At 41.1% G+C, this 18,272-nt stretch overlaps 1 protein-coding gene across 1 annotated transcript in view; it reads left to right on the top strand.

The window, feature by feature from the left end:
- Positions 1-4,909: 4,909 nt before the first annotated feature.
- Positions 4,910-18,272, top strand: part of dmxl2 (Dmx-like 2) — a 145,268-nt gene continuing 131,905 nt past the window's right edge. The window contains 1 exon segment of the mRNA XM_073033155.1: positions 4,910-5,255. Within this exon segment, the coding sequence (XP_072889256.1) occupies positions 5,169-5,255 (87 nt within the window). The 5' untranslated portion in view covers positions 4,910-5,168.

Below are 18,272 nucleotides of genomic sequence, written 5' to 3'. Positions count from 1 at the left end.
CGCATTAGGTTGGGGGATGATGGGCTTGGATATGGAGATATAATAATAAAGCCCTTTTCTTGATACCTAAATATTTGGCTAGAATGTCATTCATTGCCCATGCTCTTCTTTGGAACATGTCACTTTGACGGTGCTTCTCAAAGTCAAGGTGGAAATAGGTAAGGCTGGACAACAGGGCTCTGGTGAATCTGTATTGACTAGCCCCTTGTACAGTAGATGCAATGGATTGAATCTACTGTACCAACCATTGCGCTGACTTCAGAGGACGATGGAGATGCGAGGTCATCAATGGCCTATGCTCCTCTTAGGAGTTAAAGGTCCAAGTAAGTAAGTAAAGTAAGTGCACTGACAGTGCTACTTCCTGTTTCCAGACTTCATATATCCATGGCACTTAGCTGGCCATGCCCAAGGTCAAATGGTACCATTTGTCCTCTGTAAAATTTCAGCTATACTTTGCCCCATTTATCCATTACAGTGGGCTGTCATTGCTCTGTGATTCATTTACTTTATACTGGTGATCATTACTCGTAGTTAATTTATTCCTGGTTTTCGAAAATCAATGCAATACATAGGGATTTGGGACTACTTTCAGGTTGAAGTTCAAGTTCATCCATACACATCTAAACAGCTAAATTATACATCCTTCCTCTGGGTTCAAGGTGCAAAACACAGTACATATAGTTATGACACAGCACATATAGCTATCCTCCAAGAGGACCACAACCTTGTAATGGTTTGGAGGCTTGTGCGTATCAATAACCCAGAGAGGCTACGTTGGCTGGAGTCAGGACTTTATGCTTTGGCTCTTAGTAGGGTCACCCATGGCAAACAGGTCAAAGGGTAGAGGCCAGACTAAGAGTGGTTCACCGATCCTCCAGGTTCAGGGGTTCAGCACAGGGTTAACAACGCTGACTGGTCAAACAAAACTGTTACAGAAGCAGCAATGCAGAATCCTACTATATCTGTGTGTGACGGTATTCCTGAGTCTCCATCTAGGACTTGCATGACTGACAGTAAACCAAGAGGAAGCTACCAATGTAACGAAGGAAGCCATGAATGCCACCAGAGATGGAGGACCTTCATTGCTGCCCTAAACGCCGTGGCATAACAGGCAAAAGAAAGAACACATAGTTATGATACAGCACGTATATTTACAATAAGGCACAACACAGTTACAAAATAATATTAGCCCAAGTCCCTGAGTGGCATGGTCTAAAGACTGATGGTGCATGGGATGTTGTCCAGGTTTTGAAGAAGATCATTATTTCTATTTAAAATCTATCACTCCATCACATGACAGTTTATAAATACATTGCCATCTGTAAAACCTTGCTTTAGATTAACTGGCAGCCATATATCCTCATTACACTATTTTCTATACTTTAAAAACTTACTTCTTAGGCTGGATAATATATTAAGTTTTCCAGCATAGGATATAAATGTGCAAACACGAGGAAGTCTGCAGATGCTGGAAATTCAAGCAACACACACAAAATGCTGGTGGAACGCAGCAGGCCCTGCCGAAGGGTCTCGGCTCGAAACGTCAACTGTACTTCTTCCTATAGATGCTGCCTGGCCTGCTGTGCTCCACCAGCATTTTGTGTATGTTGCTATATAAATGTGAGTCTTTCTTTCCTTTTTTGCCACCTCTCTTGCTAGCTTCAAAATCTGTTTCAATATCCTTATCCTCTACAATGGCTCTGCTCCTCAATTTCTCATTTTGTTTTTCAACTCTTCATTTTTCTTCTCTTCTCTAAAATACTACTCTATAAATAGAAAGGTAATGAGAGTGAAAGTTATTTGATTAGATTGTTTCCACATTATTTGGCAGATTAGTACCCAATAAGCTTGATGTAAATGTTCGACCAATGTCATTTGTCAGAATGTCTCCAGCCTCCTCTAACGATATTCTTGTTCATCTCAACATAGAATTTCACGCCAAAAGTTTACCAATTACCCCTTTGTCATGACATATCCACTATAGATTGCACCCATCATATGGTCAGGTGTGAAGCTAAACATAATTACAAAGAAAAGTAGTTGCTGAAAAGAAATGCAGCAAGAAATAAGCAATAAATTTCATTCTTCAGACTCAGTCCTTTATATTCTATGGCCTTAGAATGACCAGAGAATAAATTCTTTCCAAACTGAATTTGATACCAAATGGGGTATCTATTCCACCTTAAAAATTCTGCAAGTAGGGATGCCATATTGATGTGCTGGATCTCAAAGGAAAATACAAGCAATAGGATCTAACTGTCTAACTTCCACCAAATATTGTAATTATATGAATGTACAGTGGTTATGGGCTTTCCACATACAATTTGAGAATACCTCAGCTTGAAATTACTGCAATAAATTGAAACCTGTACAACAGTAGGTAATCTTAAAAGGTGGTTTATTTTGAATATTTATCATGCTTCTTGAAATGTTTTGACAGAGTGAAGGGAAAGTGATCATGTTACAGTCATCCACTTGGATTTACTAAAGACAGATTGGAATATCTCTTAAATATTGATCCACAAAAAGCTATAGAAGATCAATGAAATGTGGCAGGTACATGCTGGGCAGCTTTGCAGAGTTCTGTTTAGTGAACTTAAAGGGGGAGCAGGGAATGATAAATACAAGCAATTCTACAGATGCTGGAAATCTTGAGCAATGCACACAAAACGCAGGAGGAACTCAGCAAGTCAAGCAGCATCTATGGAGGGACAAGTTCAAATGAGTAGTGGGCAACAGGGGTCGGTACTGGGACTTTGACCTTTTCAAATTTATGTGACACTGAACGTGTGAATGGGGAATTGCATATATGTTTGCTAAATTTGTTCATGAACAAAGAGTGGTCAGAAAGTAAATTGTAAAAAGGACGATAAGAGGTGACGAAATGTTAAGTGAATGGATAAGTTGGACAGGTTTGGTTTGCACTTACTGAACTTAATGGAACCATTGTATCCTGAAAGTCTTGTCAAGATGGATGCAGAGAGGATGCTTCCATTTTCTTGCCAAAGTGAATTGCCTAACACCTACCTACATTGCTCTCCAATGGTTGAAGAGAGGTCTGCCTCCATAAGTCTCCCAGCTTTTGCAGGTGGCAGTTATTTAGCAGACTGGCAGGATTTGTACCCAGCCCGATCAATAGAAAGGATTGACACCTAAAAGATTGAACTTGCAAACTGCAAAGTATGTAAAAAATATGTGGATAGAATATATTTCAACTATTGAACAACAATGTGGGCATGTCCTAGGTCATTGACTTTAGCAAGAAGCATTAACATGGTTCTTAGAATGAAGATTAACTACTAAATGCTGGTCCACTGTGAGATTTAGTTTTTTACTATAATGAAGGTTAATATGCAGCTACAAGCTCATAAGAACACAAATAACAAATTGACCTTTTTCACAAGGGGATGAGTGGCAGAGTAGAGTAGTGTTTAGCATGATACTTCAGTTTTAGAAGTAGATTGAGGTTCTATTTCTATTAATGTCTCCATCATACCCTCTGGCTCTCCATGTCGTGTTTACACATTCTCCCTGTGATCACATGGATTTCCCCTGGAGCTCTGGATTCCTCCCAAATCACAAAAAAATATAAATTGAACACTGTAAATTTATTCTGGTGTTGGTTGCATGTGATAATCAGATGTGTGAGTAAGAAATAGTAGGGGGCGGGTGGGGGGGGGGGGGAGGATTGTTCTGAGAGCTAGCACAGGCCAAAAGGCTAGGTTGTAGGGAAGTCTGGAACAATGAATAAACTGCTAGAGGAATTCAGTGGATCAGGCAACATCTTTAGAAGCAATGGATAGTTGACATTTTGAGTTTGTATGGGACTGACATTGACGCCTGATCCACACTGTGTTCTTCCAGCTGTTCTTCTTTTTTGCAAACGAGTAAGGAAGCCTTGCGGAAATTTTATAGGAGAAAGGTGAATCCGCGGCTGGAAGTAAGTACAGTTTTTCCCTCCTTATCTGAGGTTGGATATTCTTGCAAGCAGTACAACATAAGTTTATTTGTGTTACTCCTGGAATGAGTGGGGGGACCTATGATGGAAGATTAAGTGGAACTGGCGTCTATTCTCTGAAACTTACTAGAATAAGAGAGAACATTGAAATATATAACATTATGTATTACTAGAAATTACAAATTGGGACATCTTCTTGGGGTAAATGGTTGATCATGAGGAGATTCTGCCAACATGATTATGATTCTTTGGAGTTCTGTAGGATTGCAGCTGAACAAATCAAAGGCCGTGATTGATAATCTTCTGGAATTTGCAGTGATGGGCTGATGAGTGTTGGAAACGGAAAGCAGCTTTGATCTTGTTGAATTGAGGGACGTGATTAGGATACCATGACCTATATGTCCTTCTTGTTGTACTAAGACAAAGTTTAGCCTCCTGAGATCCTGAGCATCACATAGCCCATTTTACTCGATTCAACCCTCTCGAAAGCAGAAGCAGAGGCCCATGCAGGTAAGATAGAAAGATCAGACCAGCTACATCACCGTACAGATCATCTATAAAATGCATCAATTAATATAAGAATCAATTAAATAAGGATTCTTAAAGGAAATTTTAGGCAGAAAGAAAAAGTCAAATAAATAATGTTCAGGAAGTACTTCTGTAGGTCTTTTTTGATGCATTTTGCACTATGTGAATCAGGATTTCCCTCATGCTTCCATGGCAATGTCCCCTTTCAATCTCCATTGGTCGACCCGCTGCGAAGAACTGGGAAGCGACACCGCAGGAACAGCGGCGGCTGCGGCAAACGCCGTCCGATTACGTCACCAGTCCCTCCGCCTGCCCTCGTCACGCGCTCGCCTGCCCAGAGGGCGGGCGCGGGCACGGGCACGGGCGCGGGCGCGGGCACGGACGGAGGAGCCCGCCGGCGCGCGTGCCCCCTCCGCCCCGGCAGCGGGCACGAGAATGATCCGGGTATTTTAAAATGAACCGGGTGAGCGCAGCGGCAGCGCTGGCGCCTCGGAGCGGCTGAGGGGGAAAGTCCTGTGCCGGAGCACCGGGGAGGTGCTGGTTGGCGGAGGAAAGAAGGCGTGGAAGAGAAGTGCACACATTTAACACACATAATACAAAAACAGAGCCGCCTGCGTCGCTGAGGGAGGGCGCGGCGGTGACCTGACCGGGAATGTTGTGAGGGAAGCTGCCGGCCGTCACTATGCATCTCCATCAGGTGCTGACCGGAGCTGTCAACCCCGGCGACAACTGCTACTCGGTCGGGGGCATCGATGACATTCCGTTCACGGTAAGGGGCTTGCTCTTATTTATTCGGTTCCTACTCGGCTACTTTGTGTCCTGGGTGGCGGGGAGTGTGAAATACAAAGGTGCTGTTCCCTGATCTCCCCACCCCCCCCCCCCCCCCCACCTCGCACACACATTTCCCCACCCCCACTATCTTTCAGTGCATGGTTAATGCAGGCAGCAGTGATGCAGCAGGTCTTTTGATTCTGTGGGTGTGCGCTGAAGCCCGAATTAACTTCCTTTTGAAATATGCTGTAGTTTGCATGGGTCGTTGCCTGCACGCCTATCTGCTGTTTGCATGAATTCTTTACGGGCTTCTCACGGTAAGCAGATCGAAGAAATGCGAGTGCAGTTCAGCTGTTCCCTTTCCGCCCACACTTTACACGCAGCTCTGCATGTCTCACATGATTTACTTTATAAATCGTGAATATCAGCACAATCAGATATCTCCCAGTTCCGTTTCGTGAAGAAAGGTATCGTCATTATTATTGCTGCGACGGTAGCGGATTGGCTGATGTTGTAATGTGTTTTGTGCTGCTTGCTGATTTTGATTGCATTAATAAATCATGGTGCTGAAAAAGGCTGACTGTCACATCCTTCAGAATTTCCAACAGGTTTCCATAACTTGTCCGTTGTGGTACTGCAATTTTACCAGCACTAAACTACGCATAAATGCAATTTCGGATACTGCATAACACAGTCGGTAACTGCAGTATTTATTTTGGATGAGAGCGGTAGGGCGGAGGGACTAGATCGTATAATGAAATAATCGAAACCAAGGTCTTACAGTTTATAAAACAAAACAACGGAAATGTATTTTTTTCACGGGCTAAATAAACGGTTGAATAAATGCAGAAGTAACACACTATTGGTGAAAATTGTATTAAAAGATAAATATGCCAGAATGTTAGGTTGTATTGAACTTTCCTAGCGGCATATGTTTTTCAAAACTAAATTTAGTTCTGACTTTTTGATTAAAAAATCCTGTTTGTATTTTACAACTGTCTGTTTACGAGTTGACACAACACTTGATTTAAATTCAGATACATGTATCTGAAGATAAGACTTTGAAATTAAGGGGTGTGGTTTACGAGCTGGAAAGTAGCACTCAGGCAAAATAATAATCGTGATTTTATTGAATGGAGATGCATAGGCTACTTCTATTAATACATTTTTTCATTGATTCTATTATGGTTATTCTATCAAGGATTTATTGAGTATGACTGCAAGAAAATTAATCTCAGGGTTGAATACAGTATATGTACTTTGATAAATTTACTTTGAACTTTGAACTTTTAATGCTCAGCTTTAAGATCCTTCTAAGCAATAATTTTAGTGCAGTACTTGGTAAATGCTGCAGGAGCACTGATGAAGTTGTATTTGCTTTGGAACAACTAACTATTAAGCCATTATATTGACAGTCAAATGAGCTATTTGAAGAAATGCAGGGATTTTCCCATATCTTATATTTTGGCATAGACATACAATATCCCGTGTATCCAGCATCAGTGTTCTGTGTAGAAAATAGAGTGGAAAAATCAATTACTGCATTTATCACTTTGCAGTCGTTTATTAGCAAAGTCACAGGCAAAGGCATTAACTGTATTGATTAGGTAGCTTTAAATTAACCAATAATCTCCCACTGGTGCTTGGTTTGTGTTTTAAACATTCCCTGTAAGCATCAGACCTCAGTACAGCCTTGGACAATATTTTGGAAATGAGTTCTATTTTGCAGGTGCATGCTTGTGTTTAAACTAATATGACATAAATAAACGAGCATAATTGGTAGAAAACACATAGTTTGAGTCATGGAGACAGGCAGCACCATAACAAATCCTACAGCCCACTGAATCTGCATTGACTCAACAATTTGCATCAATTCTATATTAAACTCAATTTGTATTCTCCCCACACACAGATTCCTCTCTTCCAACAACCCCCCCAGCCCTAGTTTAACCATTCACCTATATACTAGGAAAATTTACTGTAACCAATGAACCTGTCAGTGCACACTTCTTTGGGATGCTGAAGGAGATTACCTAGGTAGCCAGGCTGGGAGTTTGTCAATTAGGTTAAACAAACTTGTGTTTAATCTCCTTGTGCCTAACTTCAGATCACAAAGCAGGTATTTGCAAACTATTCAGTATAATTCACCAGGATGTAGATGGAGTCAGAGTTGAACCCACCACATCTATCCTGACTTTCTGTCAATTTACACCAGGGGTTCCCAACCATGTTTTATGCCATTGGCCAATATCATTAAGCAAAGAGTCTGTGAGCACCATGTTGAGAACCCGTTATCTACACTAATCCTATTTGCTCAGGTTAAGACATAATTCTATTTGTCCCCATTAAGGCAGTGTCATTCTATGCCTTGCCTTTTTAAATGGTTCTCTACATAACTTTGACTGAGTGGTATCACAGCAACCTCTTGCTCAACATCAGCAAGACCAAGGAGATGATTATTGACTTCAGGAGAAAGAAATCAGAAGTCCATGAGCCATTATTCTCTGGAAGATCAGAGGTGGACAGGGTCAGCAACTTTAAATCCTCTGTGTTATCGTTTCAGAGGCTCTGTCCTGGGCCCAGCACATAAGTGTAATTAGAAAGATGGCATGACAGCACCTCTACTTCCTTAGGAGTTTGCGAAGATTTGGCATGACATCTAAAACTTAGACTAACTTTTATAGAAGTGTGGTGGAGAGTATATTGACTGGTTGCATCATGGCCTGGTATGAAAACACCAATGCCCTTGTATGGAAAAGAGTACAAAAAGTTGTGGATATGATGTATATCATTGGCAAGCACCCCCCCCCCCCCCCCCCACCCCACCACTGAGCACATCCCATCAACAAGGATCCCCACCATCCAGGCCATGCTCTCTTTTTCCTAATACAAAAGCAAGAAGCCCTCAGGGCTTACACCATCATGTTCAGGAACAATTGTTACTCCTCACCCATCAGGCTCTTGAACCAGAGGGGATAACGTCACTTGACTCATCACTGAACTGTTGCCACTTACTGGACTTACTTTCAAGAACTCTTCGTTTCATGCTCTTGATATTTATTGCATTATTATTATTGTTTTTCTTTCTTATTTGCACAGTTTGTTTTTCTACACAGGTTCGCCCTGTTGGGTATGGTCTTTCAGTGATTCTATTTACTGGGATTGACTGCACAAAAATGAATCTCATGGTTGTATATGGTACACTTTTGATAATAAGTGTACTCCGAACATTGATTTCCCCACCTCCTCTTGCACTCCAGTGCAGATGTTAACTAGTCTCTGTGTAAATACGTACATTTAAAAACCTACAGATCCCCTTTGAAGTTCCAACCTTTCACCTTAAGCCTCCTGTTTTGATATCCCTACCTTGAGATAAATCTATTCTATCTATGCCTTTCCTAATTTCATTACTTGTACTAGGTCATCACTCATCCTCCTTCGCATCTAGGAAAACAAATACAGCAAATCTAATCTCTTCCCCATGACAAACATCATCCAATCCAAATGACTTTCTGGGTGAATCTCCTCTGCACTTACTCCGGCCTAGTCACATCTTTCCCAGAGTATGATGACTGGAAATGTACCAGTTATGTGCATGGATGAAAGCTTGGCAGACTGAGTTTAATGTAGGGAAGTGTGATGTCGTGTATTAATGGAGAAGGATCGCAAATGCGTTAAGTACAGTGGCATATTGGTGCAGATCTTCCCCAGGTTGTATAGGAAGGAGTTTGAAAATCTGTTTGGTACCACAACAACCACCTCTCGCACAGTGTCAGCAAAACCAAAGAGCTGATTATTATGAATGAGGAAACCGGAGGTCTATGAGCTAGTTGTCATGAGGGGATTTGATATGGAGAGGGTCAGTCACTTTAAATTTCTTGGTGTTATTTTAGAGGATCTCTCCTGGGGCCGGCACATAATTACCATTACAAAGAAGGCATGCCAGTGCCTCTACTTTCTTAGAAGTTTATGCAGATTCTGCATGTCATCTAAAACTTTAACAAACTTATACAGATGGATATTGCTGAATATCCTGGTATAGAAACACCAATGCCCATGAATGGAAAAGTCTACAAAAAGTAGTGAATGCAGTACAGTCAATCAGAAGAGGGGGACGGGTGAGTCCTGGGCTGGATGCCCTGCTCACTTAAGAAAGATGAAGCATCTCTCATAGCCTCTCCTTTCCAGGTGTAATGACACTGCAGAACCACTGTTTGGCTTGCCATGCAGGAGGTCTCTAACATATGGCCTCTCTACACTACTGTGGCCATAGCAACACCTTCATGTGTCATACCTGAGTTTACTATGTCATGGCGCGACCGAGTGTTCAGCAGTATAACTGGGTGGGCAGGCTGGGCCATTCAGCCTTGGTTGGCAGCCAGCCTAGGAGAAGGACAACTCCAATTCCAAACCTGGGCATCCTGTCTAGGAGAAGTTAAACTTTGATACTCGACCTACAACCTTGCGGTTGCCATAGTTGTCACAGCCTGCTGTGCGATTGTGGAATGTCTCCCAGCCTAAAAAAATGGAATCTGTCTACGTGCACTGATTCTCACTATAAATCTCTGCAGCACAGGCGGGAAGGAAGGACTCCTCTTCCCTTGTGATCTTCGCAAGCAAAGAACCAGCCAGCCCTCCCCACCTTTGAGCGCATCTACAAGGAGTGCTGCTACTAGAAAGCAGCATTCATCATCAAAGACACCCGGCGTCCAGGCCATGCTCGCTTCTCACTGCTGTCATTGGGAAGGAGCCTTGGATCCGACAACACCAGATTCAGGAATAGTTATTACCCTTCAACCATCAGACTCCTGAACAAGCATGTCACGTGGGTTTTCTCCAGGTCCTCCAGTTTCCTCCTCCTGCAGTTCAAACACCAGCTGGTCATTGTAAAGTTGTCCCATGATAAGGCTAGGATTAAATTGGGGCCTTGCTGGGTAGCATGGCTTGAAGGGCCTACTCCACACTGTATCTAAATAAATAAATAATAGATTTACTTTGAACTTTGGAGGTTACAAACACAGCTCGTACATCTGAATGAATGTTTGAGAGACCAGCAAGATGGATTTAGCCAGCTATTGTGGGGCATTATGGTCATTTTCTACCGCTTTGGGACTCAGGGCCATATTACCAACACAAACTGCCTTGGTTGTAAATGGGTCACAGGAACGGAATCCTGCTGTAATCTGCAGAGAGGCCTGTATTAAAGTGCATGAATCTTAACAAGTTAGCAAGCAGGAGCAGCAAATTACTCAGAAGCCAAACAGTTTATTGACTTTTTATTCCAAAATGTAGGAGAGTAGAAATGGGGAAGCATTGTTAGATTTATGTAATGTGTTAATGAGGCCACATCTGATGTATGTGTACAGTTTTGGCTACTACCTTGTTTAAAAAAAGATACAGTAGCATTGGAGGAAGTCAAAAGAGATTCACCAGGCTGATTACAAGGCTCATAGGATTGTTGTGTAATGAGATGCCAAAGAAGATGGATGTATATTCTTTGGAGTCCAGAAGAATTAGGTGTGATCCTGTTGAAACCTACAAAATACAAAGGGGACTTTAGATATTGGAATGTTTCCAGTTGTGGAAGGGTCTCTAACGAGGTGCAGTATGAGGTGAGAGAAGTGGTCATTTTAGACAAAGATGTGTAGATATTTCTTCACGCAAAAGGTAGCTGATTTCTGGATTTTTTTAATCCCAGACAGTTGTGGAGGATAAATCATTGGAGGAATTTAAAGTGTAAGTAAATACATTGGGGAAAAAAAATGGGGAATTAAATACTGCAGAACTAGACTTCGAGAAGTTGTGGCCTGAGCAAATCAGCTGTGATCATAGTGCATTGACAGATTTGCATAACCAGGTAGCCTACTCCTACTCCTGCTCCTCTTTGTTGTGGTCTTCAAATTCTGCATATATTGAAGCCCTTACTTTCTAATGCCGTAAACTCCAGATGACGAGAAGGCTTGTCTGGTAAATAGAAAATATTATTCATGCAATTGCCTCACTGAGGAGCTCTCCCCTGGCTGAAGTAATTGACATTCCAAGTACAGGCAGAAGATTCAAAGTACATTTATTATCAAGGAATGTATAAGATATACAACCTTGAGATTTGTCTGCCTACAGGTAGCCACGAAGCAATAAGCTTGAAATAACCCAATTTTTTTTTTTAAAAAAAGACTAACACCCAATGTGCGGAGAAAGAGGGGGAAAACACAAATCATGCAAACAATAAAAGCAAGCAACAGCATTCCAATGAGTCCATAGACCCAGAGCAGCCTGAGTAGGCCCATAACTTCAGTTTCAGTTCATCACACAGCGGGGCAAATCACCATGAAACTTGCAGACATGAAGCGCAGAACGGCTGGAGCAGTTTCAGCCACAGCATCGTAGAGGGAGGAGTAAACATCGCGGAAGAGTGAGCAGAAACGGCCTGATCCTTATCTCCAATCTCGACACCCTGCTTTTTCAGTCTACCTGGGTTGGTGTTTAAATCGTCCAAACATCGGGTTGTGCCCTGTACTAGGACCCAGGCCCCACTGCAGTGATATGCTCCGGGCCTGTACCCTGCCGCCCAACCTGAGGCCTTTCTTGACCTTTCTAAATCAGCTCGGGGCTTGCATTGATTCAACCTCACTCACGGTTTAGGTGGGTGGGGTCCAAAACTCCTCCACACTGACTCCTCTCCAATTCACTCACTCTGACACCGTCTCAAACATGCCTTGACCTCATTCTGAACACTTCTCCTCGAATGTGCCACACTCGGAGGCAGTTTCAGAGTGAGTCTGCCTCCTTTTGTTGATGCTGAATGATGTTACTCTTTCATTACCAACAATGCTAAGATGACATACTGCATTTGTAAGAGTACCATTACTGGTCTGCTGCTAATGGTTGAATTCTCTGCCTAGTTTAACACATCAGAAATTATATATTCTATGGTGACTCCATAGTCTATAAATAGTCTAAAATACTCTATAATGCTTCCATGGAACAAGTCAGTATAATAATTGTCTGCGTGCATGTAAATATAACGTTCAGGAAGCTTGATGTAATTCAAGCCAAAGTAATCCATTCCATCCACCAGTTTGCATATCCATTCCCTCGACTATTAACTCACTGTGGCTACATCATGCAATATTTATATGGTCCACTGGAATAACTTGCCAAAACTTCTTTTAGCAGCAACTATTCATAGCTTCTATATTTAGAAACAAAGGGCAGCAGATATATGCAAAAACCCATCAATTCCACCTTTGTAATAATGATATGCCCCTTTGATTGGGATATTTATTGTTTTTATCCCTTAATTGTGTCAAAAATGTGGTACTGTCCAGTAATGGCACCTTTATGATATGAGCAACAATTTGAAGGTGACAGTCCTATGCTACCTTCTCAACAGCAGCTGGAGCTGGGCAATGAATGCCAAGAACAAATAATTCCTGAGAACATTTTCTCCATAAGATAAATTGATGGTGCAGACACACAAAATGTTGAAGGAACTCAGAAGTTCAGCAGCAGCTATGGAGAAATATGGCCATCAATGTTTTGAATTGCAACCGTCCATCTGGACTGAAAGATAAAAATTTGAGAAAACCAAAATAAAAAGGTAGGGGGAAGAGGTGGAGCAGGTGCTTGCAGATCAGATCCAGGTGAGGGGGGCTGATAAGACAATAGGGGAGGGAAGAGTAGGAATAGCGCCAGAAGCTGGGGGATGATAGATGGTAGTGACAAAAGGGGTGAAGATGATGGAACTGATAGGACAGGAAGATGGAGCATAGAGTAAAGAAAGTGAGAGGAGGGCAGTTGAAAACAGTGGGGGGGGGGGTGGGATGGAGGGGAACCAGTAGAAATGTGTGGGTAGAGGAGGGGAAAGAAATGGGGTGAAAATGGATGAGTAGTTCAGGAGAAGAGAGAAAAGAGTCAGAGAAAGAGTTGGAGATTTCAGCGTTCAAGTCGCTGGGTTGTAGACTACCCAGGTGGAATGTTGGGCGCTGTCCCTCTAGTCTCATCTTGGCAGTAGAGGAGGCAGAGGACAATCATGTTGGTGTGGGAATTAAAATGGCTGGCAGTTATGAGACAACACTGCAGTAAGGGTACAAGTGCTTGGCAAAACAGTTGACCAGTCTGTATCTGGTCTTAGTGATGTAGAGCAGGACACATATATAATGCCCCTTAATGTAATAAATAATGCCACGGATTTGCAAAAATGCCAGATGTAAAAAGCCGCCTCACCGGAAGAACTGATTAGGGCCCTGGATGGTGGTGTAGGAACAGGTGTTACATCTCTTGTGGTTAAAAGGGAGTGCTTGGGAAGGAGGGATATGAATAGGAAAAGTTGAGTGGACCAGGGGTTATGGAAAGAGAGAGAGAGAGATGTCCCTGCAGAAAGAGGTGTGGAAGGGAAGATATGGGTGGTAGTGAAACCATTTGGAAAGAAGATGGACATAATAGCAGAGTCCTTGATAATTTGAAGCTTATCCAAGAAATTATAAAACAAAAAATACAAAACAAAGAAAATACAAAAAGTACAGCTATATTAGATGTTCATGTTGTGAAATAATACAGAAGTTAACTGATTGGATAACATAATAAACATGCTCCAACATTACTAGGGATTTTCTGATGTTTTAAGTAATTTGATGCAAATGTAGCCATCAAAAGAACCACCCACTTCTTATCATAGAATGCACATTTTTTGGATCACATTTAGATAGTTTGCCTTGCTAAGTAAATTAAAGTTATAAAATATTTCTGAAAGCATCTTTTTTATTATGGGTTTATGCACAAATGAAAAGTAGAATTGCATTATTTTACTTAACTAGAGTTCCAGGTATGCCAAAATATACCATAATGTTAATTTTAAAACAAAGATGCGCATTTATATAATGCCTTTCAAGACATTATAAAGCAATTCACAGCCAGTAAAGTACATACTGAAGCTTAATTCACTCTTGTTTAAAAACATAGCAACTGACTTGGGAAGAGCAAGTTCTTGGAATAGTAAAGTGAAAATAACAAGAAAATGTGATGTAGAAGTGTTGTTTGAAGGATAAGTACTGGTGAGGCCACCAGAAATTAGTACTTTCAAATAGTGACATAGGATTATTTACATCCACGTGTGAAGTTTGGCTTGATTCAGTTCAATGTTTCATTGGAAAGTTGGCAACTCTTAACAGTGTAGCATTCTGATAGTACTCCACTACCAGTCTCAATATTTGTGCTTAAAAATTCAGAGTGCTTGACCCAGAATCTTCTGCTTCAGTGAAGATTACTATCAATTTAACTGCAGAAGTGTACTTGGCTGGCGTTTTTATTTATATTAAACATCAATTTGTATATAGCCAACTCCTACAAACAGTAATGAATTTTTGTAAAGATGAGGTAATCTATTTTGGTGATGGCAGCCAAGAGATACATATTAACAAGGGTGCAATGGAGAATAAGTTGCACTTGTTTGAAAAGTACTAGGATCTTTTGCATCCATCTAAGACCAATGTGGCTCTGATTTTTCATTTAGTGAATGTAGTCCAATAGTGCAAATAAAAGAATTTTAGAAAAGATTTGGCCCATTTTGTGTTCGTAGTCTGAGCAGTTAAGGGTAGTATATTCTAATTTATTTAGTGTTATCAGGAATTGTGTTCATCTTAGTGAAAGTATGATAAGTTGAATAATCTTGCAGCATTTGATAAAAGGGACCTGGGAGTCTTTGTGCAGGATACCCTAAAGTTTAACCTCCAGGTTGAGTAGGTGGTGAAGAAGGTGAATACAATGTTGGCATTCATTTCTAGAGGTATAGAATACAGGCAGTCCCCGGGTTACGAATGAGTTCCGTTCCTGAGTCCGTCTTTAAGTTGGATTTGTACGTAAGTTGGAACAAGTACATCTGGTATTATTTAGTGGCAGTTAGTCAAACATTTGTCGTAGTATATAGTATATATTTTACCTTTCTATGCATATAAAACACTTAAGAAACATATGTATACCATTAATTAAACCACTGTGTTGCTTAGTAATAATTGTAGCTCTCATCGGGGCAGGGCCTTTCACATGCTCCATTATTCTCACTTTATCCTTTATCCTTTAAAATTGTTCTGATCGTTGACCGACTTGTAGCTTAACGCTTTTCCAATGACCAATGACCTTCTACCTCTTTCCAAACGCTTTATTATTTCCACTTTAATTTCAATCGCGATTGCTTCCCGTCAACGGAACAGAAACACTGCAGGCAGCAGGTTCCAACCTCCGCCGGCTCCCGAGGTCCACTGGGTCCTAAGGACCACCGCGCTGAATTCCCCGGGTCCTAAAGTCCACCGCACTGAGACAGATTAAATGGGACAAGTGGGGGCTGCACTGGGTTTGAGTATTTGATCCTCTTCAATATTCCACTTGGGAATTTAAACTAGAGGTGGCAGTGGGTTTTTTTACGAGGTCGAGTTCCAAGCTTGACATCAACCGGGCGTGCTCGGGAGCAGTCTGTCACTGGATTGAACTCGAACCTCCGTTCTTGAGCCCAGCGCTGATCTCACTGCGCCACCAGCTGACCGGAAAAGGTTGGGGGGGGTGGGTGTCAGGGTGAATCTTGCTAAGAAAAATTTAAGCCAAAGTTACACACTCAACACAGTGTCAACGGCAGTGACTTAAAATGGCGGATGGCATTCTCCTTCCTCAGTTCGTAAGTACGAGTTGTTCTTAAGTTGGACATTCGTAACTCGGGGACTACCTGGATAAGAACAGGGATGTGATGTTGAATCTCTATAAAGCACTTGTGAGACCACACGTGGAGTATTGTGTGCACTTTTGGGCTCCTTATTTTAGAAAGGATATACTGACATTGGAGAGGGTTCAGAGAAGATTCACAAGAATGATTCCAGAAATGAAAAGGTTACCATATGAGGTATGTCTGGCAGCTCTTGGGCTGTATTCCCTGGAGTTCAGGAGAATGGGGGGGGGGGAGGGGGGGAATCTCATAGAAGCATTCCGAATGTTAAAAGGCCTGAACAGATTAGTTATGGCAAAGTTATTTCTCATGGTAGGAGAGTCCAGGACAAGAGGGCGTGACTTCAGGATGAAAGGATGTCCATTTATTGGATCAGCTATGATTGAATGGCGAAGCAGACTCAATGGGCCGAATGGCCTACTTCTGCTGCTATATCTTATGGTCTTAAAATATATATTTAATAGAACTCCACTAAAGTATTTACTGAAATAAAAAAATCTATTTGTTTACCTTGACATTGCCAACAGTGATAGTTGAAATCAAATATCTGAATTAAAGAGACAAAAACTGTAATGTAAGTGAGGATATTTCATGTATTTTGTAACTTTGAAATCAAGATATACAGAGAAGCCTTTTGCAGAAACATTTCCATGACTCTCATGGCATAGTGTTCATTAGTTTTGTTTCCCAGGTCTTTTAATTTCTTGAAAAATAAACAGCCATAACTACAAATTTACTAGCTACTTGAAGAATTAATTAGGTACAGACAAATAATTGCACGTTTTAAATTGGCTAGCTTCAAGTCTAGAAGGCCACATGATTGTCAGATAAATTTACATGCAACCCTTCAGTTTAAAAAAAAAAATATCTTAAATTATAGCACTGTTTTATCTGGTTTAAAGCCTACAAAGAATAGGCAACTGAGATATTCTAAATTTTAAATTCTCAGAGAAGATGCTAACTGCTTGGAAGTTGTAGAGTAGAATGCATACAGAATGGTGAAATAAGCTAGAGTTGACCTTCTGAGTAAAGAAATTGATCTAAACGTTTGAAGATAAATGGTGAAGCAACACTTATGGCAGTGTGGAAAAAAAGTAAGTTTAAAAGCATTAAGAGGAAATGTTGGAAATACTTGGCGAGTTCCAAATATGTATCAAAATAATAATCAATATATTTAAAAAAATTCAGTGACTGGAGCTCTTGGTTTTCAGTTTTAATTTCCAATTATTTGTCCTGCTATCTAACAGGAGAAGGTGAAGCTAAAACACTTAACTCATTGTTCACTGTTGCAGGCAACACATGTAATGGATGTTCCAATCTTTTACCTGGGATTTATTTTTATTGCTTTACCCATTTTACTCCTTGGGAAGAAATTTCTTTGTTCTTAGCACTGGTTCATGAACTCTGAACATTAACTAATTGTAAGATTTAGAAGAAAGAAATGTTCTGAGGATAACATAATAAAGTGTATTACATATGAATTAATGTATTTAAATATTTTCTATGGTTTTGATTTCTGTTATGAAGAAAATCTAATTCATGTGAAAAAAGGGTATATTGCAAATAGATGCTATTCTTCAAAGAATTTAGAAGAAGAAAAGGAGGATCCCAAGCAAAATTATAGTACTTATTCCTCAATTGGTTGAACTTGATGACTGGGCACTACAAATGGTTTACTATGATTTTCTCACAACCGCAATACCTTTAGGAGCTGCGAGATGCTCTGATCTCTGGCTCATAGAAACTTAGAAAATCTACAGTACAATACAGGTCCTTTGGCCCACAAAGTTGGGCCGAACATGTCCCTACCTTTGAAATTACTAGGCTTACCTATAGCCCTCTATTTTTCGAAGCTCCATGTACCTATCCAAAAGTCTCTTAAAAGACCCTTATCATATCCACCTCCACCACCATTGCCGGCAGCACATTCCACGTATTCACCACGCTGAGTTTTTAAAAAAAAAAATACCCCTGACATCTCTTCTGTACCTACACTCCAACACCTTAAACCTGTGTCTTCTTGTGGCAACCATTTCAGCCCTGTGAAAAAGCCTCTGATCGTGTGGATAGTCAAAGTCTCTCATCATCTTATGCACCTCTATCAGGTCACCTCTCATCCTCTGTCGTTCCAAGGAGAAAAGGCCGAGTTCACTCAACCTATTCTCATAAGGCATGCTCCCCAATCCAGGCAACATCCTTGTAAATCTCCTCTGCACCCTTTCTATGGCTTCCACATCTTTCATGTAGTGAGGCGACCAGAACTGAGCACAGTACTCCAAGTGGGGTCTGACCAGGGTCCTATAT

Source organism: Hemitrygon akajei, chromosome 30 (assembly GCF_048418815.1).
Source record: "Hemitrygon akajei chromosome 30, sHemAka1.3, whole genome shotgun sequence".
In the NCBI taxonomy this organism is placed as follows: domain Eukaryota; kingdom Metazoa; phylum Chordata; class Chondrichthyes; order Myliobatiformes; family Dasyatidae; genus Hemitrygon; species Hemitrygon akajei.
Note: the sequence above shows the minus strand (reverse complement) of the source record. Positions and strands in the feature narration are given on the sequence as shown.